General features: G+C 32.9%; 1 protein-coding gene across 1 annotated transcript in view; it reads right to left on the bottom strand.

The window, feature by feature from the left end:
- Window positions 1-1,334: 1,334 nt before the first annotated feature.
- The window catches only part of LOC145248232 (perivitellin-2 67 kDa subunit-like), a 31,880-nt gene continuing 6,755 nt past the window's right edge, over window positions 1,335-26,459 (bottom strand). Inside the window, exons 2-4 of the mRNA XM_080110113.1 lie at window positions 24,192-24,499; window positions 16,026-16,298; window positions 1,335-2,307 (exon numbers count right to left, since the gene is read on the bottom strand). Of these exons, the coding sequence (XP_079966239.1) occupies window positions 1,383-2,307; window positions 16,026-16,298; window positions 24,192-24,499 (1,506 nt within the window). The 3' untranslated portion in view covers window positions 1,335-1,382. The remainder of the gene's footprint in view (window positions 2,308-16,025; window positions 16,299-24,191; window positions 24,500-26,459) is intronic.

The raw sequence follows: 26,459 nt of genomic DNA, 5'->3' as shown, positions 1-26,459 counted from the left end.
TTTCAAGTACATCAAATCTGTTGCCAAGATATTTGGAAAAATAGTTACATCATTTTATCGTTCCAGTAGATATCTCACTGCAGATGCAATCCTCTATCTGTATAAGAGCTTAATACGTCCTAAAATGGAGTACTCTTGACACATCTAGATAGGATCTTCTCAGCTTGCCTTGTCATGGCTTGATAGAGTTAAAAACAGACTTCAAAATCTAGTATTTGATGCCATTTTCCCTTTCCTGCGACCACTTTCTTACCTGTCTCTGCTCTACTGTTGTTTTCCTGTCAAGTACTCATCTAGGCCCCAAACGTTCACAAAATACACTCCACTAGCTGCAACCACTACAATCATTTTCACTAACTCTCTATTTGTGCCTTAATCAAAATGCAAATTCCATGAACAAAGATTCTTTCTAAGATAGATAGGGTCCACAAAAGAGTTATCAATCTAATAGGTCCCACTTTATCAACTAAGCTTTAGCCCCTGTCCCATCGCCGCAATGTTTCATCTCTGTGCCTGTTTTACAAATATTTTAATGGAATGTGCTATAATGAACTTGTTTCACTTGTACCTCCTCGACGTACATATCCCCGACAAACCCACTTAGCAATAAGATCTCACCCCTTCATTGTTGAGGTCCCTAAATGCCAGAAGGTTTCCTATTCTAATAGTTTCTTCCCTCGAACTACTAGATTTTGGAATTCCCTTCCTGCTGCCTCCTTCCCTGGCTGTACTGATATACATGAGTTAAATGTAACATAAACAAATATCTTGTTAATCTCTCCTAGACATGACCCAAAATAGTAGCCCCTTATGTCCAAGTGGCGATATGCTTCGTAAGGGGTAAACATGAGCAAAAAAAAAAAAGAACTGCTTTCCTGTGGAACATTGTTCGACTGGCCAGCTTCTCTACCGATTACAATATTTTAGCCTTCAAGTCCAATGCAAACAAGTTCGTGTTGATCCAAATTCTACCCAATCTACACTAAATGACTTCTTTACATTCATTAACTCTTATCCTCGAGTCGCCATCGGGCTCTGATATTGGTGATTCCCTTGAAATAAAAATCCAGGTTTTCTTTAGTCTATAATGCACCCATACGGTCTTGGCTATCCGAGTATATTATGGAGTTGATGCAAACCGGATATTTGACTACCCTTAAACCTAGATGCGCAAAATGAAGAATCAATACTTGGGAGAATGGTTTTACGAAAACAAAAACTATCCCTCCTTTCTAAAAAATTAAAATTATTTCTAATTCTTTAGAGGAACTGTCATTCTACTAATATTTTTATAAATCAAAGTTGTAAATAACAAAACAAAAAAAAATCCAAACTTTTTAAAACTTAATAAGATTTTATTTATTTTCAAATGCATTAAAGTTTTAGCTTGTATATATTCCCCAGCTCATGTGGCAGCTACCCATTCTATTATGAGTATCATCTCGGTAGACAGCTGTCCAACTGTTGATTATGGCACACAACAGTTTCTGCTTTCCTACTCCACACTGCCCCCCGTCTCCATCAGGATACCATGCGAAACATAGTTTCAAGTTATGAAACCAAATTGGAGCGGTATCAGAAACCATCAGACGCCACTGCATCTTACAGCCACCACCACGCTGATCAGTATAATCTCTGTATTCCGGTGTAAATTCATTGACAGATGCACAAAGGGTTCTGGCAGCTCCACCAACACCACCACCACATTGACCTATATCTCCATCAGGCCACCAACGTTGGCAGATCTCAATCTTGTGGAACAAGCTTTGATTTAGATAACTCGGTTTCTGGATTCCCCATTGCCAAATGCAACCCTCTCCAGGTGTTTTCGTACTGTCCCTGAAGTAACTTGTCATTGATCCAATATTTGCACAAAGTTGTCGTCTATCATTTAGCCCACATTGCCCTCTGTCTGGAACAACTTTCCACTTAAAACACAGTTTTACATTATCCAGAAACCACGATGGTACTTTAAATTTATCTTCCAAAAAATTTCCAAGTTCTATAACAGCATTATGGTCACTTGTATTCAGGGCTTTCACTTGACCTTTATAAGAAGAAATCTGTTTATCAAAACTTGGATATTTTTTAATGGCCCAATTTAAGAGATTCACCAGGGAATCGATATAGGCCTTATCGATATAGATTTGAACAGCCTTTTCCATAGACTCTCTCTTTGACTTATCTTCAATGAGTTCACTAATAGGTTTAAGTTGGCCACCAAAAGTCCATGGGTTCTTATTTATAGTTGGTAGCCATTGGTTTATTCCACCTACAACCGAAAGGTTGGTATCGCCTCCATAATACCTAAAAATAATCAAATTAGAACACATATACATAATAAATAAATTAGAATATATATATATATATATATATATATATATATATATATATATATATATATATATATATATATATATATATATATATATAGTAGGACAACAAGAGTATGAAATGAACACACAAAACTATATATTGGTAGATATAGAATGGGTCATTTATTTAATAATGGAATACAGCCTGTATTCCAATATTAAATAAATTAAGCTATATATATATATATATATATATATATATATATATATATATATAATATAATATAACATAATTTAGCTCTTATGCACAAATCATCATATAATGATTAGATCACTCTGACAGACGTTAAAACGTATTAAAAAACAAATGTTTAAATTCAACAGCATTTCTTGCGGTTAACGGTAACTGAATAGATTAGGTCTTTGCTAATGAAGCTAGGGATGGCTTCTATCGCCGGGTTTTAATCTATGAACTGGTTTTAATCCTGACACCCTGCACTGATAATTCCTGAAAGGATGAAACACTAGTATTTGTAGGTATTTAATAATTATTATAGTAAATAATAAATTATTATAGTAAATATATATATGTGTGTGTGTGTGTGTGTTGTAATTATCATATTATCATATCTCTGCCCTTTAATTTTGAAGGTGGACTGTGTCCTAGTTTTTTTGCTGTTTTTGTTAAATACCTAAATAATAAGCAAATTATCTACATATTTATTTTTACATGTTAGTCACCATTTATCAAGACCCGGAAGTTACTCGGGGATAAGGGTTATTGCGTGTACAGTAATCAATGGGATAATATATAGCAATCGTTAGTAATCGAGATTTGATAAAGTGTCTTACTTAAGGGGGCGATTTATCAGGAATTTGTTTATGTTGGACTTTAAGACATCCAAGTTGCAGTCAGGTGGGAAACAGGCAAACGGAAGAGAGTTCCACAGGTGTGCACTTCTAAGAAAAAAGCTATGTTCATGGAATTTACGTTTTGATTTAGGCACAGATAAAGAGTGGGGGAAATTATTGACAGTGGTTTCAGTTGGACGGGTGTTTTTCCTGAAATATTGGCGAGGGGGGGGGGCAGAGATTGGAGCTCAGACGAGCACTTGCCATGGAAATAACGATAAAACAAAGACAGGCTCGCAACGTTTCTTCTGTGGGAGAGAGGTTGCAGGGAAGAGAAAAGGGCAACCCCCACCAAACCACGAAGTCTATTTTGTACTCTGTCAAGGCAGGATAGGCTGTTTTTAGCAGCTCCTGCCCAGATGTGCCAGCAGTATTCCATCCTTGGATTTACTTGGCTTTTATATAGACAGAGAATTGCATCAGCAGTGAGATATCTTCTGGAGCAGTAGAAGGATCCCACCATTTTTCCAGCTACCTTGGCAACAGACTTGATGTACGTGTTCCATTTCAGATCAGGAGTAAAGGTCAATCCCAGAAACTTGTCAAAACATGGAGCCTCCCCAAGACGAGAGCCATCCATTTCAATTGATGCCAGATGTTTCAATATATAATTATGGGAATATAATCACTGAAATTTGGGTGATTTTCTTTATAAATGCTGCTAATAAAATCAAACGAATCAAAGTGAACCACGTTCTGCTAGCAACTTATCAGAAACCAGAATTGCTCCATAAAAACTTAATCTTTTAACATTCTAGCACATATTTTGTTTCTGTGTAAACACGAGAAGCATCTTTTTCTGTGTAAACACGAGAAGCATCTTTTGCAAAATTTTAAACTACAGAACAGCAGACTGCAAAATCCCACCGAACGACAGGCTGCAAAATCCCACCCCCACACTGTAGAGATCTCTAGATGTAAAAGATCTTTCTACTCCAGTAGTTTCTTCCCCAGAACCGCTAGACTTTGGAATTCCATTCCAGGTCCCTGCTTCCCCAACTATACTGACGTGCAGAAGTTTAAGTGCAACGTGAACAGACATCTTGCTGCCCAAATCCCAACATAATGCCCCAGTAGTTGTTGCCCCTGATAGTAGCCCCCTACACCAAAGTGACAATGTGCCTTGTTTGGGGTGAAAATGTAATAAAAAAAAAAGCTACCCACTGAAAATTATTCATCTGCAGGACTTGTATAGAATAGCTACCCATCGGAAACTCTTTTGAAATTAAATATGGCTTACAATTCAATATATATATATATATATATATATATATATATATATATATATATATATATATATATATATATACTAGACGTTTTACTCGTAAAAAGGGCAAAATGTACAGTTGTATTGATATCGGAAAATTTAGGCTAATTTTTATATTAAATACTAATCCCTTTTAATCACTACCTGTTCATCTAAAGGTATACCACAATACTTAATTCACTGCATCTTAACGATGGAACAGATTTACCGCAATTTTAGTGGACAATATGACTCACCTTTGTATAGTTTTACACATTTAGATGGGATCTCATATGCAGTTCTTAGTCATGATTTTTTCTGTAGGGGGATTGACAATCGCAAGCTGTTTCTGGAGAGTTAAATCGCCCCTGAATAGTCCTGATATCATATCAATTAAATATTCATTAAAGTTTTTTATTGTACAATACATGTCATATTTTGACATCTCTTTTATTGTCCAATCCATGTAATATATAGATTACTTTTTAATTGTACATTACATTTTGATCATTCTTTTATGTAATATTTATTTTATTATTTTTTATTTTATTACATTTTCACCCCAAACAAGGCACATTGCCACTTTCGTGTAGGGGCTACTATCAGGAGCAACAACTACTGGGGCACTATGTTGGGATTTGGGCAGCAAGATGTCGGTTCATGTTACACTTGAACTTCTGCATGTACTGACATGCATATAGTTCGGGAAGCAGGGACCTGGAATGGAATTCCAGAGTCTAGCGGTTTTTGGGAAGAAACTACTGGAGTAGAAAGACCTTTTACATCTGGGGATCTCTACTGTATGGGGGTGGGATTTAGCTGCCTGTCGGGTTTGTTGAGGGTGTCTATGTCGTGGGGGCACAAGTGTCTGCAGTTCTCCAGAGCATTCACCATTAAAATACTTGTAGAACAGGCAGAGGGATGCAATATTTCGTCGATGGGATAGAGGCTGAAGCTTAGATGCCAGTTCAGAGCCTATCAGATTGGCGATTCTCTTTTGAACCTTGTCTAGGAGCGAGAGACTAGTAGCAGATGCACCAGCCCAAATGTGACAGCAATACTCCATACACGGGCGAATGGCGACCTTATAGAAGTACAGGATACTTTCGGGTGTTAATAGTTTTCTAGCACGGTAGAGAGAGCCTACCTTTTTCGCAGCAGCCCTGGCAATGCTTTCAATGTAATTGTTCCAACTCATGTTTCCTGTGAACGTTAGGCCAAGCAGTTTAAAAGATGTACTCTCATATAAAGAGTTACTGGCCATTGCTATTGGTGGGAGAGGTTTCTTTTAATTATTGAAGGAAACCAGTTTAGTCTTGGCAGCATTAAATGTGACCATCTATTTTTGTCCCCATTCCACTACAGATTGGAGGTCATCTTCAAGTGTTTTTGCCATTTCTTTAGATATGTGTTCATTTGTTTTCCTGTCGTGCCTGTTATAGAGTGTGGTGTCATCAGCATATATACCCATCTCAGAGGCAATTTTGTTGGGGAGGTCATTAATGAATATTAGGAACAACAGAGGTCCAAGGATAGACCCCTGAGGCACTCCCGCATTTATATCATATTGTTTAGATGTATGACCGTCGAGGAAAACCTGGATTTTTCTCTTCTCTAAGAAGGATTTAATTAGGTTAAGTATTCTACCAGTGATACCGTATGATCTAATTTTCCTGAGGAGACCCTCATGCCATACCCTGTCAAAAGCCTTAGATATATCTAGAGCTACCACTCTGCCCTCCCTCGCTTTGTCCAGTGAATAGTATATACGTTCAGGGATTAACGTGAGAATGTTTGCTGTGGAACGCACTTGTCTAAATCCATATTGTTTGTCAGAAGTTTAGCATCTGTAAGGTGATGGACTAGAGCATGGTTAATTATGGTCTTAAATATTTTGGCGAAAATGGGAGGAGACTAATAGAGCGATAATTTGATGGGTCAGTCCTTTCGCCAGAATTCTGGAATACTGGTACCACAGAAGCAGTTTTCCAACAGCCCAGAAAGCAAGATTCATCAAGGCATTTGTTGTAGAGTTTGGAGAGAACTGGAGCTACTTCGGCTAAGCACTTTTTTAATAGCACAGCTGGGAGACACATATGGTACAATATGTATCATATTTTGGTCATTTATCGTATTATGCAATAAAAGATAAGTCAAAATATTACATAATTAAACTTCAATGAATATGAAACAGATCGATCAAAATATGACATGTGTTGTACAATAAAAGATCGATCAAAATATGACATATAGTGTACAATAAAAGATGAATCAATATATATGTATTGTGCAATAAAAGATGGATCAAAATATATGTATTGTACATTAAAAGATGGATCAAAATATATGTATTGTGCAATAAAAGATGGATCAAAATATATGTATTGTACAATAAAAGATGAATCAAAATATATGTATTGTGCAATAAAAGATGGATCAAAATATATGTATTGTGCAATAAAAGATGGATCAAAATATATGTATTGTGCAATAAAAGATGGATCAAAATATATGTATTGTACATTAAAAGATGGATCAAAATATATGTATTGTGCAATAAAAGATGGATCAAAATATATGTATTGTACAATAAAAGATGGATCAAAATATATGTATTGTACAATAAAAGATGGATCAAAATATATGTATTGTACAATAAAAGATGGATCAAAATATATGTATTGTGCAATAAAAGATGGATCAAAATATATGTATTGTACAATAAAAGATGGATCAAAATATATGTATTGTGCAATAAAAGATGGATCAAAATATATGTATTGTACAATAAAAGATGGATCAAAATATATGTATTGTGCAATAAAAGATGGATCAAAATATATGTATTGTACATTAAAAGATGGATCAAAATATATGTATTGTGCAATAAAAGATGGATCAAAATATATGTATTGTACAATAAAAGATGGATCAAAATATATGTATTGTGCAATAAAAGATGGATCAAAATATATGTATTGTACATTAAAAGATGGATCAAAATATATGTATTGTGCAATAAAAGATGGATCAAAATATATGTATTGTACAATAAAAGATGGATCAAAATATATGTATTTTACAATAAAAGATGGATCAAAATATATGTATTGTACAATAAAAGATGGATCAAAATATATGTATTGTACAATAAAAGATGGATCAAAATATATGAATTGTACAATAGATGATGGATCAAAATATATGTATTGTACAATAAAAGATGTATCAAAATATATTTATTGTACAATAAAAGAATGATCAAAATATGAGATGTATTGTACATTAAAAGATGGATCAAAATATATGTATTGTACAATAAAAGATGGATCAAAATATATGTATTGTACAATAAAAGATGGATCAAAATATATGTATTGTACAGTAAATGATGGATCAAAATATATGTATTGTACAATAAAAGATGGATCAAAATATATGTATTGTACAGTAAAAGATGGATCAAAATATAAGTATTGTAGAGGAAAAGATGGATCAAAATATATGTAATGTACAATAAAAGATGTATCAAAATATATGTATTGTACAATAAAAGATGGATCAAAATATGAGATGTATTGTACAATAAAAGAATGCTCAAAATATGAGATGTATTGTACAATAAAAGATGGATCAAAATATAAGTATTGTAGAGGAAAAGATGGATCAAAATATATGTAATGTACAATAAAAGATGGATCAAAATATATGTAATGTACAATAAAAGATGGATCAAAATATATGTATTGTACAATAAAAGATGGATCAAAATATATGTATTGTACAATAAAAGATGGATCAAAATATATGTATTGTACAATAAAAGATGGATCAAAATATATGTATTGTACAATAAAAGATGAATCAATATATATGTATTGTACAATAAAAGATGGATCAAAATATATGTATTGTACAATAAAAGATGGATCAAAATATATGTATTGTACAATAAAAGATGGATCAAAATATATGTAATGTACAATAAAAGATGGATCAAAATATATGTATTGTACAATAAAAGATGGATCAAAATATATGTATTGTACAATAAAAGATGGATCAAAATATATGTATTGTACAATAAAAGATGGATCAAAATATATGTATTGTACAATAAAAGATGAATCAATATATATGTATTGTACAATAAAAGATGGATCAAAATATATGTATTGTACAATAAAAGATGGATCAAAATATATGTATTGTACAATAAAAGATGGATCAAAATATATGAATTGTACAATAGATGATGGATCAAAATATATGTATTGTACAATAAAAGATGTATCAAAATATATGTATTGTACAATAAAAGAATGATCAAAATATGAGATGTATTGTACATTAAAAGATGGATCAAAATATATGTATTGTACAATAAAAGATGGATCAAAATATATGTATTGTACAATAAAAGATGGATCAAAATATATGTATTGTACAGTAAATGATGGATCAAAATATATGTATTGTACAATAAAAGATGGATCAAAATATATGTATTGTACAGTAAAAGATGGATCAAAATATAAGTATTGTAGAGGAAAAGATGGATCAAAATATATGTAATGTACAATAAAAGATGTATCAAAATATATGTATTGTACAATAAAAGATGGATCAAAATATGAGATGTATTGTACAATAAAAGAATGCTCAAAATATGAGATGTATTGTACAATAAAAGATGGATCAAAATATAAGTATTGTAGAGGAAAAGATGGATCAAAATATATGTAATGTACAATAAAAGATGGATCAAAATATATGTAATGTACAATAAAAGATGGATCAAAATATATGTATTGTACAATAAAAGATGGATCAAAATATATGTATTGTACAATAAAAGATGGATCAAAATATATGTATTGTACAATAAAAGATGGATCAAAATATATGTATTGTACAATAAAAGATGAATCAATATATATGTATTGTACAATAAAAGATGGATCAAAATATATGTATTGTACAATAAAAGATGGATCAAAATATATGTATTGTACAATAAAAGATGGATCAAAATATATGTAATGTACAATAAAAGATGGATCAAAATATATGTATTGTACAATAAAAGATGGATCAAAATATACGTATTGTACAATAAAAGATGGATCAAAATATATGTAATGTACAATAAAAGATGGATCAAAATATATGTATTGTACAATAAAAGATGGATCAAAATATATGTATTGTACAATAAAAGATGGATCAAAATATATGTATTGTACAATAAAAGATGGATCAAAATATATGTAATGTACAATAAAAGATGGATCAAAATATATGTATTGTACAATAAAAGATGGATCAAAATATATGTATTGTACAATAAAAGATGGATCAAAATATATGTATTGTACAATAAAAGATGGATCAAAATATATGTATTGTACAATAAAAGATGAATCAATATATATGTAATGTACAATAAAAGATGTATCTAAATATATGTAATGTACATTAAAAGATGGATCAAAATATATGTATTGTACAATAAAAGATGGATCAAAATATATGTATTGTACAATAAAAGATGAATCAATATATATGTAATGTACAATAAAAGATGGATCAAAATATATGTATTGTACAATAGATGATGGATCAAAATATATGTATTGTACAATAAAAGATGTATCAAAATATATGTATTGTACAATAAAAGAATGATCAAAATATGAGATGTATTGTACATTAAAAGATGGATCAAAATATATGTATTGTACAATAAAAGATGGATCAAAATATATGTATTGTACAATAAAAGATGGATCAAAATATATGTATTGTACAGTAAATGATGGATCAAAATATATGTATTGTACAATAAAAGATGGATCAAAATATATGTATTGTACAGTAAAAGATGGATCAAAATATAAGTATTGTAGAGGAAAAAATGGATCAAAATATATGTAATGTACAATAAAAGATGTATCAAAATATATGTATTGTACAATAAAAGATGGATCAAAATATGAGATGTATTGTACAATAAAAGAATGCTCAAAATATGAGATGTATTGTACAATAAAAGATGGATCAAAATATAAGTATTGTAGAGGAAAAGATGGATCAAAATATATGTAATGTACAATAAAAGATGGATCAAAATATATGTAATGTACAATAAAAGATGGATCAAAATATATGTATTGTACAATAAAAGATGGATCAAAATATATGTATTGTACAATAAAAGATGGATCAAAATATATGTATTGTACAATAAAAGATGGATCAAAATATATGTATTGTACAATAAAAGATGAATCAATATATATGTATTGTACAATAAAAGATGGATCAAAATATATGTATTGTACAATAAAAGATGGATCAAAATATATGTATTGTACAATAAAAGATGGATCAAAATATATGTAATGTACAATAAAAGATGGATCAAAATATATGTATTGTACAATAAAAGATGGATCAAAATATATGTATTGTACAATAAAAGATGGATCAAAATATATGTATTGTACAATAAAAGATGGATCAAAATATATGTATTGTACAATAAAAGATGAATCAATATATATGTATTGTACAATAAAAGATGGATCAAAATATATGTATTGTACAATAAAAGATGGATCAAAATATATGTATTGTACAATAAAAGATGGATCAAAATATATGAATTGTACAATAGATGATGGATCAAAATATATGTATTGTACAATAAAAGATGTATCAAAATATATGTATTGTACAATAAAAGAATGATCAAAATATGAGATGTATTGTACATTAAAAGATGGATCAAAATATATGTATTGTACAATAAAAGATGGATCAAAATATATGTATTGTACAATAAAAGATGGATCAAAATATATGTATTGTACAGTAAATGATGGATCAAAATATATGTATTGTACAATAAAAGATGGATCAAAATATATGTATTGTACAGTAAAAGATGGATCAAAATATAAGTATTGTAGAGGAAAAGATGGATCAAAATATATGTAATGTACAATAAAAGATGTATCAAAATATATGTATTGTACAATAAAAGATGGATCAAAATATGAGATGTATTGTACAATAAAAGAATGCTCAAAATATGAGATGTATTGTACAATAAAAGATGGATCAAAATATAAGTATTGTAGAGGAAAAGATGGATCAAAATATATGTAATGTACAATAAAAGATGGATCAAAATATATGTAATGTACAATAAAAGATGGATCAAAATATATGTATTGTACAATAAAAGATGGATCAAAATATATGTATTGTACAATAAAAGATGGATCAAAATATATGTATTGTACAATAAAAGATGGATCAAAATATATGTATTGTACAATAAAAGATGAATCAATATATATGTATTGTACAATAAAAGATGGATCAAAATATATGTATTGTACAATAAAAGATGGATCAAAATATATGTATTGTACAATAAAAGATGGATCAAAATATATGTAATGTACAATAAAAGATGGATCAAAATATATGTATTGTACAATAAAAGATGGATCAAAATATATGTATTGTACAATAAAAGATGGATCAAAATATATGTAATGTACAATAAAAGATGGATCAAAATATATGTATTGTACAATAAAAGATGGATCAAAATATATGTATTGTACAATAAAAGATGGATCAAAATATATGTATTGTACAATAAAAGATGGATCAAAATATATGTAATGTACAATAAAAGATGGATCAAAATATATGTATTGTACAATAAAAGATGGATCAAAATATATGTATTGTACAATAAAAGATGGATCAAAATATATGTATTGTACAATAAAAGATGGATCAAAATATATGTATTGTACAATAAAAGATGAATCAATATATATGTAATGTACAATAAAAGATGTATCTAAATATATGTAATGTACATTAAAAGATGGATCAAAATATATGTATTGTACAATAAAAGATGGATCAAAATATATGTATTGTACAATAAAAGATGAATCAATATATATGTAATGTACAATAAAAGATGGATCAAAATATATGTATTGTACAATAAAAGATGGATCAAAATATATGTATTGTACAATAAAAGATGGATCAAAATATATGTATTGTACAATAAAAGATGGATCAAAATATATGTATTGTACAATAAAAGATGGATCAAAATATATGTATTGTACAATAAAAGATGAAGTAATATATATGTAATGTACAATAAAAGATGTATCTAAATATATGTAATGTACATTAAAAGATGGATCAAAATATATGTATTGTACAGTAAAAGATGGATCAAAATATATGTAATGTACAATAAAAGATGGATCAAAATATATGTATTGTACAGTAAAAGATGGATCAAAATATATGTATTGTACAGGAAAAGATGGATCAAAATATATGTAATGTACAATAAAAGATGTATCTAAATATATGTAATGTACATTAAAAGATGGATCAAAATATATGTATTGTACAATAAAAGATGGATCAAAATATATGTATTGTACAATAAAAGATGGATCAAAATATATGTATTGTACAGTAAAAGATGGATACAAATATTTGTATTGTACAATAAAAGATTGATCAAAATATATGTATTGTACAATAAAAGATGGATCAAAATATATGTATTGTACAGTAAAAGATGGATCAAAATATAAGTATTGTAGAGGAAAAGATGGATCAAAATATATGTAATGTACAATAAAAGATGTATCAAAATATATGTATTGTACAATAAAAGATGGATCAAAATATGAGATGTATTGTACAATAAAAGAATGCTCAAAATATGAGATGTATTGTACAATAAAAGATGGATCAAAATATAAGTATTGTAGAGGAAAAGATGGATCAAAATATATGTAATGTACAATAAAAGATGGATCAAAATATATGTAATGTACAATAAAAGATGGATCAAAATATATGTATTGTACAATAAAAGATGGATCAAAATATATGTATTGTACAATAAAAGATGGATCAAAATATATGTATTGTACAATAAAAGATGGATCAAAATATATGTATTGTACAATAAAAGATGAATCAATATATATGTATTGTACAATAAAAGATGGATCAAAATATATGTATTGTACAATAAAAGATGGATCAAAATATATGTATTGTACAATAAAAGATGGATCAAAATATATGAATTGTACAATAGATGATGGATCAAAATATATGTATTGTACAATAAAAGATGTATCAAAATATATGTATTGTACAATAAAAGAATGATCAAAATATGAGATGTATTGTACATTAAAAGATGGATCAAAATATATGTATTGTACAATAAAAGATGGATCAAAATATATGTATTGTACAATAAAAGATGGATCAAAATATATGTATTGTACAGTAAATGATGGATCAAAATATATGTATTGTACAATAAAAGATGGATCAAAATATATGTATTGTACAGTAAAAGATGGATCAAAATATAAGTATTGTAGAGGAAAAGATGGATCAAAATATATGTAATGTACAATAAAAGATGTATCAAAATATATGTATTGTACAATAAAAGATGGATCAAAATATGAGATGTATTGTACAATAAAAGAATGCTCAAAATATGAGATGTATTGTACAATAAAAGATGGATCAAAATATAAGTATTGTAGAGGAAAAGATGGATCAAAATATATGTAATGTACAATAAAAGATGGATCAAAATATATGTAATGTACAATAAAAGATGGATCAAAATATATGTATTGTACAATAAAAGATGGATCAAAATATATGTATTGTACAATAAAAGATGGATCAAAATATATGTATTGTACAATAAAAGATGGATCAAAATATATGTATTGTACAATAAAAGATGAATCAATATATATGTATTGTACAATAAAAGATGGATCAAAATATATGTATTGTACAATAAAAGATGGATCAAAATATATGTATTGTACAATAAAAGATGGATCAAAATATATGTAATGTACAATAAAAGATGGATCAAAATATATGTATTGTACAATAAAAGATGGATCAAAATATATGTATTGTACAATAAAAGATGGATCAAAATATATGTAATGTACAATAAAAGATGGATCAAAATATATGTATTGTACAATAAAAGATGGATCAAAATATATGTATTGTACAATAAAAGATGGATCAAAATATATGTATTGTACAATAAAAGATGGATCAAAATATATGTAATGTACAATAAAAGATGGATCAAAATATATGTATTGTACAATAAAAGATGGATCAAAATATATGTATTGTACAATAAAAGATGGATCAAAATATATGTATTGTACAATAAAAGATGGATCAAAATATATGTATTGTACAATAAAAGATGAATCAATATATATGTAATGTACAATAAAAGATGTATCTAAATATATGTAATGTACATTAAAAGATGGATCAAAATATATGTATTGTACAATAAAAGATGGATCAAAATATATGTATTGTACAATAAAAGATGAATCAATATATATGTAATGTACAATAAAAGATGGATCAAAATATATGTATTGTACAATAAAAGATGGATCAAAATATATGTATTGTACAATAAAAGATGGATCAAAATATATGTATTGTACAATAAAAGATGGATCAAAATATATGTATTGTACAATAAAAGATGGATCAAAATATATGTATTGTACAATAAAAGATGAATCAATATATATGTAATGTACAATAAAAGATGTATCTAAATATATGTAATGTACATTAAAAGATGGATCAAAATATATGTATTGTACAGTAAAAGATGGATCAAAATATATGTAATGTACAATAAAAGATGGATCAAAATATATGTATTGTACAGTAAAAGATGGATCAAAATATATGTATTGTACAGGAAAAGATGGATCAAAATATATGTAATGTACAATAAAAGATGTATCTAAATATATGTAATGTACATTAAAAGATGGATCAAAATATATGTATTGTACAATAAAAGATGGATCAAAATATATGTATTGTACAATAAAAGATGGATCAAAATATATGTATTGTACAGTAAAAGATGGATACAAATATTTGTATTGTACAATAAAAGATTGATCAAAATATATGTATTGTACAATAAAAGATGGATCAAAATATATGTATTGTACAGTAAAAGATGGATCAAAATATAAGTATTGTACAGGAAAAGATGGATCAAAATATATGTAATGTACAATAAAAGATGTATCAAAATATATGTAATATACATTAAAAGATTGATCAAAATATATGTATTGTACAATAAAAGATGGATCAAAATATATGTACTGTACAATAAAAGATGGATCAAAATATATGGATTGTACAATAAAAAATGAATCTAAATATATGTATTGTACAGTAAAAGATGGATCAAAATATATGTATTGTACAATAAAAGAATGGTGAAAATATGACATCCAAGTTTTATTTTCGGCCATATATTTTACACAAAAATACTTTTCTAGACAACACAAGTCTGCATAACAATAAACTTAGAATCGTATGTATATTAGTTATTGATTTTTATACCAAGATACACAAAGAATATTAACATTTACCTGACAAACTCATTGGTGTTCACTGTGAACTCTTTGTCTATTCTTTTTACCGTGCCTTGGTAATTTCCGCTCTCTTTCAGGAACTTATAGAAAATGGCCGTGGCTTCCGTTCTCACCTCTCTGTTTATTTTCCCTTGGTAATAAGACTCATTCGTTTCAAGATAATACTGTAAGGTACCGCCAAAATTAAGTTCGGAGAAATAGTGCGTTCCAAAGTACTCGATGAATCGAAAGTGTTTCTCGGGGTCACTTTCGAATGACTTCAGGTCTAATCTGCAGTTAAAAAATACAAAACAGAAAAATTATTATGAAATGAGAAAAGAGCGATTCTTAACATGCGTCCATTCAACATATGAGTTTTATAATGTAAAATTTATTTCATACAAAAGTGTTACAGACAAACGAAAATTGTTACTACAACGTGACAGACTAATGAAAAATTATATTTCCAACTTAAGTGTGATTGACCGACGAACATGATATCTTCAAAATTAAGCGTGACAGACTAACGAAAAGTGATATTTCAAACTTGAGAGATCAATGAAAAATTATATATTCAACACTTTTTTTTTTAAATTATAAATTTTTAAAATTCTCAACTTTTTTAATGTGAGATTTTCATGTCTCCAAGATTTTATAAAGATGGTTACAATCTCAAAACAACCGCTCTTGTAAAAAAGGTGTTAACCCTTCTGTTTAAACTTTGCACCATAGCCACTATTGCCACATATTTGTAAACTCTTCTGTTTAGCCCACTTCGTTATAGTCACTATTGCCATATAATTTTAATCTCTTCTGTGAAGCTCTTTTCACAATAGCTACTATTGCCACACAATTGTTAACCCTGCCTTTTAGCTCAAATTACCACGCCCAACATTACCGCATAATTGTAACCCTGCTGTTTGCCTATCTCACCATAAGCGTTGTTGCCACATACTTGTTAACCCTGCTGTTTAGCCCTACTAACCATAGCAGCTATTGCCACACTATTGTTAATTTTTCTGTTTAGCTCGTTTTGCAATAGTTACAATTGCCACATAATTGTTAACCATGCTGTTTAGCCCATCTCAACATAGCCGTTATTGCCACATAATTGTTAACCATTCTGTTTAGCCCGTCTCACAATAGCCGCTATTGCCACAAAATTGTTAACTCTTCTGTTTAGCCCTTTTCAAAATAAACGCTATTGCTGCATAACTGTTAACCCATATCACCATAGCAGCTGTTGCTACATAATTGTTTACTCTTCTGTTTAGCCCTTTTCACAATAGCTGCTATTGCCACATAAGTGTTAACACTGCTATTTAGCTCATCTAATTGTAGCCACTACAGCAACAGAATTTTAACACTGCTGTTTAGCCCTTTTTACAATAGCATTTATTACTGAAGTGTTCCTGGTTTAGGATAACAAAATTAAAGAAATAAAAAAAAGAATTCGTCTTTGCAAGATCACCACTGTCACCAACCTTTGTCTGTCTGCCTTTTTTCCCCCGACCTAACCTGTCAACTCCTTTTATTCATGTCTCCCACGTGATTTTGCTTGATTTTGCGTGACTTCCACGAGAACACACCTTTTAAAACTATGGGCGCCATCTTGATTTCTCTCTCTTTCGCCCAACCTCATCAGACACACACGCGGTACGACCTCTGTTTGTTTGATCTGTTTTTCCCTTTCTTTTTCTCCTTTCCTCCTGCTAACTTTCAACAACAATTACCACATAATTGTTAATCTTGCTGTTTAGCTAATCTCACCATAGCGGCTATTGCCACATAATTGATAACTTTTTATTTAGCCCTTTTTCTCAATAGCATCTATTGCTATATAATTGTTAATCCTGCTGTGTAGCCCAACTAACCATAGCTGCTTTTGCAACATAATGTTTTTGCGATTATCTACTGGATAGTGCGATGGGAAGAGATGTTAGTGTCAAACCTCAACAAACTATCACGTGTTACAGATGTAAGTGGCGAGACCACATTGCTAGATTTTGTCTGGGAAACGAGCAAGGGGACGAGAATTCAGCGCCAATCTCATCCCCCAAACTGGTGTAAATGGCGCATTGCTGTTTATCACTGTTCACATCGATGAACTACCGTGTACAGCTCTAGTGGATACTGGATGCACACAGTCACTGGTCCACAAGTCGTGTTGCAAAGAATGGACGAGGAAAGTGCCCCGGTGCTCACAGCAGATGAAAGCACACTTAGTTGCTGTGGAATAGGAATGGTGCAAGTGAACCTTGGTGCAGCGTGGACCATTAGCATAGACGTCTTAGTTGTGGATGGATACTTACTGGGATTTGATTTACTGCTTGGGCTGGACACAATCAAGCAACTGGGAGGAGTAGCTGTGTCTAGTGAAGGTGAGTTGACCTTTCCACATTTCAGCAAGACCAATTTTGCTGCTATTCCCATCACTGAGCCTGACTTCTCTGCAGAGTATGAACAGAACACTCGGAAGTGGACCACATCGTGGAAATGGGCTGGCGACCAACCTCCACTTACATTGAGAAATAGACTTGCAGAGTATCCAGTCCCAACACCAATTTGTGAGGAATATAATTACGAACTGCAGATGTGGAGTGATAATGGTTCGCTGCTGCCATATCCTGAGGACGAACTTGGACCCCCAAAAGGTTTAATTCACCTCATGGCTATTGTGCAGGAGAACAAACAGAAAGTGCGGCCTATTATGGATTATTGGGAGCTAAATAAGTATGTGGACGTTCATACGGCCAACGCAGATGTTTGCTTACAAAAATTGAGGGAATGGCAACAACAGGGACCAAACGTTGCAGTGTTCGATTTATCCCGAGCCTATTAGCAAGTACATGTTGACAAATCTCTGTGGCCGTGCGAAACAGTAGAGATATTGTCTTACTTGCCTTGCATCTTTAATAATGCAGGTCATTGTTAATATCGCCCTCAGCCAGGATAAGACTATACACGCAGCTATGTCTTCATATATTGACAACATTTTTGTAAATGAAAGTATGTGTCTGTGACTCGTGTCAAGGAACATTTGAAGTTTGGTCTAGAAAGCAAGACCCCACAACAGCTGAGACTGGGCTCATGCATATTGGAATTACATGTCTACGAGGAGCATGGAAATTTGTTATGGTGGCGTGGAAGCGACCTTCCAGCAGTGCCCGGTAAACTTACTTGCCGAATTGTATTTTCTGTGTGCAGGAAACTGATTTGTCATTTCCCGGTGTGTGGCTGGTTACATGTCCCCACAGCGTTTGTAAAACAAAGAGCAAATATAAATGGATGGGATGATGAAGTGCGAGACCCTATTCTAGCATGGATGATCGATGATATTTGTTTGAGAGCAGCCCAGGATGATCTAGTGAAAGATGCCTGGTGTGTCTGTGGAGAAAATGTTACAGTGTGGGTGGACGTTAATTCCATTGCTACAGGCGTGGTTGTGGAAAGGAATAGTTCTGTGGTAGAGGACGGAAGCTGGCTCCGAGCAGTGCATGAAGACAAACACATAAATTTAGCTGAGCTTGATGCTGTGCTGCGAGGCATCAACCTTGAATTACAGTGGAAAGCCAAAACCATACATTAACAGAGGATTCTGCCTGTGTATATCGGTGGATAACTGACGCTTAGTTTGGACAGACAAGTGTGCACACCAAAGCAACCTCGAAAATGTTAATTAGGTGTCACTTCTCCGAGATTTGGCCTCGGAATATGCACTAACAATCGATGTATGCTCGTTAAGTCTCACGATAACAAAGCTGACCAACTTATTCAAGTACCACAGTGGTGGTTAAATGAGATCCGTAAAGTGAGAGAACCCGGAGAACTTGTGTGTGCTGTGGCCACTGATCATGAACATGTGTCTCAGATACAGACAATTCATCGGTCTAGTGGACATTCCGGTATGAAAAGGACATGGTACTTTGTTAATTTAGCAAATTCACTAATAACTTAAACTGAAGCGCAGTCGGTGGTTGGAAATTGTAATGAATGCAAATCCATAGATCCAGCCCCGGTGCATTGGAAGCCAGGTAGGCTTGATGTCTCAGAAACCTGGAGCAGGGTTGGTATGGATATAAGCCATTTCGGCAATCAGCTGTACTTGACGTTGATAGACTGTGGCCCTAGCCATTTTGCCATTTGAAGGCAGTTGCACCGACAGGATTCTGCTAGCATCATTAAGCAGTTGCAAAGTATATTTTGTGAAAGGTGGGCACCGACCAAATCGCTCACATATAATGAGACAGCATTTTGCAGTGAGACATTTGCTGACTTTACACAGATGTGAGGCGTGCACATTCAATTTTGGTGCGCCCATGTACACTCTGGAAATGAAATAATTGAGAGGTCTCATCGCACAATAAAGCACATTGTACGATCTAAGAAGCAGTGTACTCATAAAACGTCAAACCTAATGACAAGATGGTCATGATGGCACCTGCGAATATGCTATACAATTATAAGATTCGTGTCAAGGGTGATTGGGATGCCCCATGGGGAAGTATCTTTTCTCTTCCTGCTGAACAGTGTGCAAATGAGACAAGTGAATGGTTCAAAACGGTAAATGAAGCACATGTTCCCATGCAGAAATTTTATAGTATGCTCCACTTTCCCCAATGGTTTACTTCTACTTGTGAAACTGCCATTGCACAAAGGCAGCATGTGTACCACAGATTTAACCAGCATAAGTCTAATTCAAACAGACAGGAGTATATAGAAGCTAAGAGTAAATGTAAGAAAGAAATAGCTGCAGCTAAGAGAGAATTTACTGAAACTACCAAAAAACGCATTGAAGCACAAAAATTAGGAACCCATGATTTCTGGAAAATCTACAACAGTGTAGTGAATAATGGGCAATCAACAATTCCCCCACTATCCAACAATCATGAGATTGTTTGCTCCCCAATCAAGAAGGCTAACATGCTTGCCAGTCAGTTTGCCTCAAACTCCACACTGGACCCTGCTAACCACCTCCTCCCTGACTTTCCTTTGTGGAAAAATGTCACGCTAGATGATCTGAATATCACCCCTTCTCAGGTGCATGCTATCATAAAAATCCTCGGCACTTCAAAAGCATGTGGACTTGATCTCATCCCGGCTGTGCTATTAAAAAATGCTCAGCTGAAGTAGCTCCAGTTCTCTCCAAACTTTACAACAAATGCCTTAATGAATCTTGCTTTCCTGCCTGCTGGAAAACTGCTTCTGTGGTACCAGTTTTCAAGAATTCTGCCGAAAGAACTGACCCAGTAAATTATCACCCCATTAGTCTCCTCCCACTTTTTGCCAAAATATTTGAGTTAATAATAAACCAAGCTCTAGTCCATCGTCTTACAGATGCTAAACTTCTGATCGACCAACAATATGGATTTCGGCAAACCCGTTCCACAGCAGATATCCTAACTGTAATCTCTGAATGTATATACCATTCACTGGACAAAGCAAAGGAAGGTAGAGCGGTAGCTCTAGATATATTTAAGGCTTTTGACAGGATATGGCATGAAGGTCTTCTCAGGAAAACCAGATCATATAGTATCACTGGACGAATACTTAACCTAATTAAATCCTTCTTAGATAAGAGAAAAATCCAGGTTTTCCTCGACGGTCATACATCTAAATATGATATAAATGCAGGAGTGCCTTAGGGGTCTATCCTTGGACCTTTCTTATTCCTAATATTCATAAATGTCCTCCCTGACTAAAATTGTCTCTGAGATGGGTATATATGCTGATGACACCACGCTCTATAATAGGCATGACAGGAAAGTAAAATGAACACATATCTAAGGAAATGGCAGAAACACTAGAGGATGACCTCCAATCTGTAGTGGAATGGGGACAAAAATAGATGGTCACATTCAATGCTGCCAAGACTAAACTTGTTTCCTTCAATAATTACAAGAAACTTCTCTACCACAAATAGCAATGGTCAAAGATCTGAGAGTACTTCTTTTAAACTCCTCGGCCTAACGTTCATAGGAAACATGAGTTGGAATAATTACATTGAGAGCATTACCAGGACTACTGCAAAAAAGGTAGGCTCTCTCTCTACCATGCTAGAAAGCTACTAACGTCCGAAAGTATCCTGTACTTCTATAAGGTCACCATTCGGCCATGTATGGAGTATTGTTGTCACATTTGGGCTGGTGCATCTGCTACTAGTCTCTCACTTCTAGACAGGGTTCAAAAGAGAGTCGCCAATCTGATAGGTCCTGAACAGTCATCTAAGCTTCAGCCTCTGTCCCACCGACGAAATGTTGCATTCCTCTGTTTATTCTACAAGTATTTTAATGGTGAATGCTCTGACGAACTGCAAGCACTTGTGCCCCCTCAACGTAAATACCCCTGTCAAATCCAACAAGCAGCTAAATCCTACCCCCTTCACAGTTGAGATCCATAGATGTGAGAGAGCTTTCTACTCCAGTAGTTTCTTCCCCAGAACCGCTAGACTTTGGAATTCCCTTCCAGGTCCCTGCTTTCCCAACTGTACTGGCATGCAGAAGTTCAAGTGTAACATGAACCGACATCTTGCTGTCCAACTCCCTACATAGTACCTCAGTAGCTTATGTTCCTGATAGTAGCCCCCTACACGAAATGAAAAAAAAAAGGAAAAAAAGGGTATCGATAAAGTGATGGTGCCCAATACTACAGTTGTTAATCCATACAAGGAAGGAGATGCAGTTTGGGTGAAGAATCCACAGTTCGACACAGGAACAAAAATAAATAGCCAACACTCGATCTCAGTTGATGGAACACCATGTAACATAAAGGATGTGTGCCCAGCATGCATACATAATCGCGTAATCAGTGACGAATTCAACTCGTCAGATGATAAAGCCCCACTGCTGTATGAACAAGCAGATGAAGAAAGCTCCTCAGAAGATGACGCACACAATGATCTCCAGAGCAGGGAGAGTTTAATGATGCGGTAGATGCAGGCACTATGGAGGAAGCTCCTTAGCTTTTACCCTAAAGGCGAAGCACCAGGAGGAAACAATGCCCAGCATTGTCATTTGTGTGATCTCGAGATCAGGGAGCAGTGCCAAGCATGCAGAGAAGCACACAAGCATAGAGTTGGGCTTACCTGCGGTGAAAAGGGAACCTGGGACCTTTCAATTTCAAATGAAGTACACCTATGTTACCGCAAAGTGACAAGTTAGTTTTGCCCAACAGCTATAAAAAAACAAGTTGAAATACACTGCTTTGATCATGTGTCTTGCATTATTGCATTTCGTATTGTGGCAGTCAATTCGACGAGATTGGTTGATGCTGCTTGGGAACATGCGTATTGATTCAACGATATTGTTCATGGTGTGGCATTTCGGTTTGGCGGTGGTGTCCGGAATTGCATAGATGAATTTGTTAAGGATCATACCGTCATGTGAAAACCAATATATATATATATATATATATATATATATATATATAGTAGGCTCCTTCAGTCTCTGACAGACTATGGACAGCCATGTAAGGGTGCCTGCAGGTGAAATTTTTATGACAGGGGGTATGCAATCTCCAAACATTGTTAAATACCAGTGGCAAGTGAATTGTATGTACAGGACAACTGGAAAAAAATGTTGAGATCAGCGAAGAGCACATACAGTACCTAGAATTCCCAAATGGTCACCCATCTGATACTAACCAGACTCAATGTTGTTTAACTTTGATGACCTGAAGAGAACCGGTGTGTCAACCCGATTATGATTTATATATATATATACTATATATATATATATATATATATATATATATATATATATTCTGCTGCTCTTTCTCCCTCGTGTAACGACATACTTTTCCATTTAGCCCTTTTCACAATAGCTGCTATTGCCACATAATTGTTAAACTTCTGTGTTGCCCCTTTTTTTAACCATAACCGCTAATTGTTTACCCTGTCCTTTAGCCCATCTCACTATAGCCGCTATTGTCACATAATTGTTAACCCTTTTTGTTAGCACTTTCCATCCTTGCCCCTATTGTCACGTACCTGTTTGACCTTCTACTTTACAATTTACATTATATCCACCTTAAACGCAATACATATTTTAATCAATGTTTTTATGGTAACTCAACCCAAAGTACAGAACATGCATTGTAAACGATGCATACCCATAGTTTTCAAATAAAAGTTCTTATTTTGTACAAAAACAGGAATGAGGGGTTTTGAAGAAGATTGAAACTTACCTGTCCACAAAATTTTTAGCATATTTGCCAAGTTTCAGTTCATAATCTGGTATAAGTTTAGCGGTCCGTGTCGACTGGTGAGACACAATGTATTCAATATAGCGCGATTCATTGTAGATTTTTTGTGCCAGTCTTTTAAAAGAGCCACTGGCTGAAAAAAAACCTTTTGTGATGCTATCGAGGCCAACATTAGCGCTCATCATCTTCAGGACATCGGATGATTTCTTAAATAAATAGACTTCTGATTTCAAAATGCCTCCGGGTTTGTCTGTGATTGAAATTACTTGATCCGGCATATCATACCTAACCTGAAAAAAAAAAAGAAAAAAAGATATGTATCTATAGATGACTTACGTCCACATACAGAATCAAGTTTGAATTGCAAACTACTCCGTATGAAAAACTTATAAATGTTCCAAATCACATCCTTACATGATTCATAAACATTTATGCTGATGACACTACCATCTAAGGTAGCACATCTAAGAGTGTAAACAATCAAGTTCTCTCTGATTCTCTCTCCTCTGATCTTGGGCACGTGGTACAATGGGGAAAGAGGTGGCTGGTTACTTTTAATGCATCTAAAACCAAGCCTTTATCTTTACATCATCAACGCTCTGATACCCATCTGGCATCAATTGAAATGAATGGCTCTCGTCTTGGAAAGGCCTCATGTTTTGACAAGCTTCTGGGCTTGATTTTTACTCCTGATCTGAAATGGAACACATACATTAAGGCTGCTGGGAAAATGGTGGGATCCTTCTATCTATCCAGTAGATATCTCACTGCTGATGCAATTCTCTATCTATATGAGAGCCAGGTACGTCCAAGGATGGAGTAGTGTTTCCACATCTGGGTAGGCACTGCTAGAAAGGACATCCTGCCTTGATAGAGTTCAAAATAGACCTCATAGCCTTGTAAGCGATGTCCTTTTCTCTTCCCTGCAAACTCTTTCTCACAGAAGAGATGTTGCGAGTTTTTCTCTGCTTTATCCTTATTTTCATGGCAAGTGCTCGACTGAGCTCCAATCTATGGTCCTCTCTCGCTAAACTTTCACAAGAAACATGCGTCTAGCAGAAAACACTATCAATAATTCCCTCCACTCTTTAATTGTGCCTAAACCTAAACGGAGATTCCATGAACAAAGCTTTTTTATTAGAACTGCACGCCTATGGAATTGTCTTCCTTTTTCCTGCTTTCCAGCTGACTGCAATCTGGTTATCTTCAAGTCTAAGATAAACAAGTTTTTGATGAGCCGTTCCACTTAAGTAAACAGATTTACCGAATTTCCATTACTGACGATTACTATATTGTCCACTTGTCTACTGTACACTTTTTAACCCATATCCTCGAGTGACCTCCAGGCCTTGATAAATGGTGATGCCTATGCAAAAAAAAAAAAAAAAATGTCACCTACATTTACATGTAGAGGTTGGTTGTTGTGTTTTATAATCGATTGTTTGAAGAGCTATATTTTATTTATTATATGGTAAGATAAAATGTATTCAACAGTGCGATTCATTTTGGAATTCTGATCACATTCTCTCATGTTTCATATATGACTAGGCAACCCTAGGCAATGCCGGGCGTCCGGCTAGTTCTCTTATAAGAGGTACCGACTAAAAAACTATCAATACCAAGATTAGCACTGGTCATCTTCAGGACATTTCTCTAAGACATTGACTTCTGATCTCTAAATACTGCCCGGGTTGTTTTGTGATGGAAATAACTTGATCCAGCACATCCTATCTTAATTAACAAAAAAGAAAGATAATATATATATATATATATATATATATATATATATATATATATATATATATATATATATATATTATTTTTTTTTATTTTTTATTACATTTTCACCCCAAACAAGGCACATTGCCACTTTCGTGTAGGGGGCTACTGTCGGGGGCAACAACTACCGGGGTACTATGTAGAGATTTGGGCAGCAAGATGTCGGTTCACGTTATACTTGAACTTCTGCACGTCAGTACTGTTGGGGAAGCAGGGATCTGGAATGGAATTCCAAAGTCTAGCGGTTCTGGGGAAGAAACTATTGGAGTAGAAAGATCTTTTACATCTAGGGATCTCTACAGTGTGGGGGTGGGATTTAGCAGCCTGTCGGGTTTGTCGAGGGTGCTCACGTCGTGGGGGGCACATGTGCTTGCAGTTCATCAGAGCATTCACCACTAAAATACTTGTAGAACAGGCAGAGGGATGCAACATTTCGTCGATGAGACAGAGGCTGAAGCTTAGATGCCAGTT

Source organism: Euprymna scolopes, chromosome 26 (assembly GCF_053919585.1).
Source record: "Euprymna scolopes isolate OS-2025 chromosome 26, ASM5391958v1, whole genome shotgun sequence".
Lineage (NCBI taxonomy): Eukaryota > Metazoa > Mollusca > Cephalopoda > Sepiida > Sepiolidae > Euprymna > Euprymna scolopes.
The sequence above is the reverse complement of the archived record's forward strand: the minus strand, read 5'-3'. Positions and strand labels throughout refer to the sequence as shown.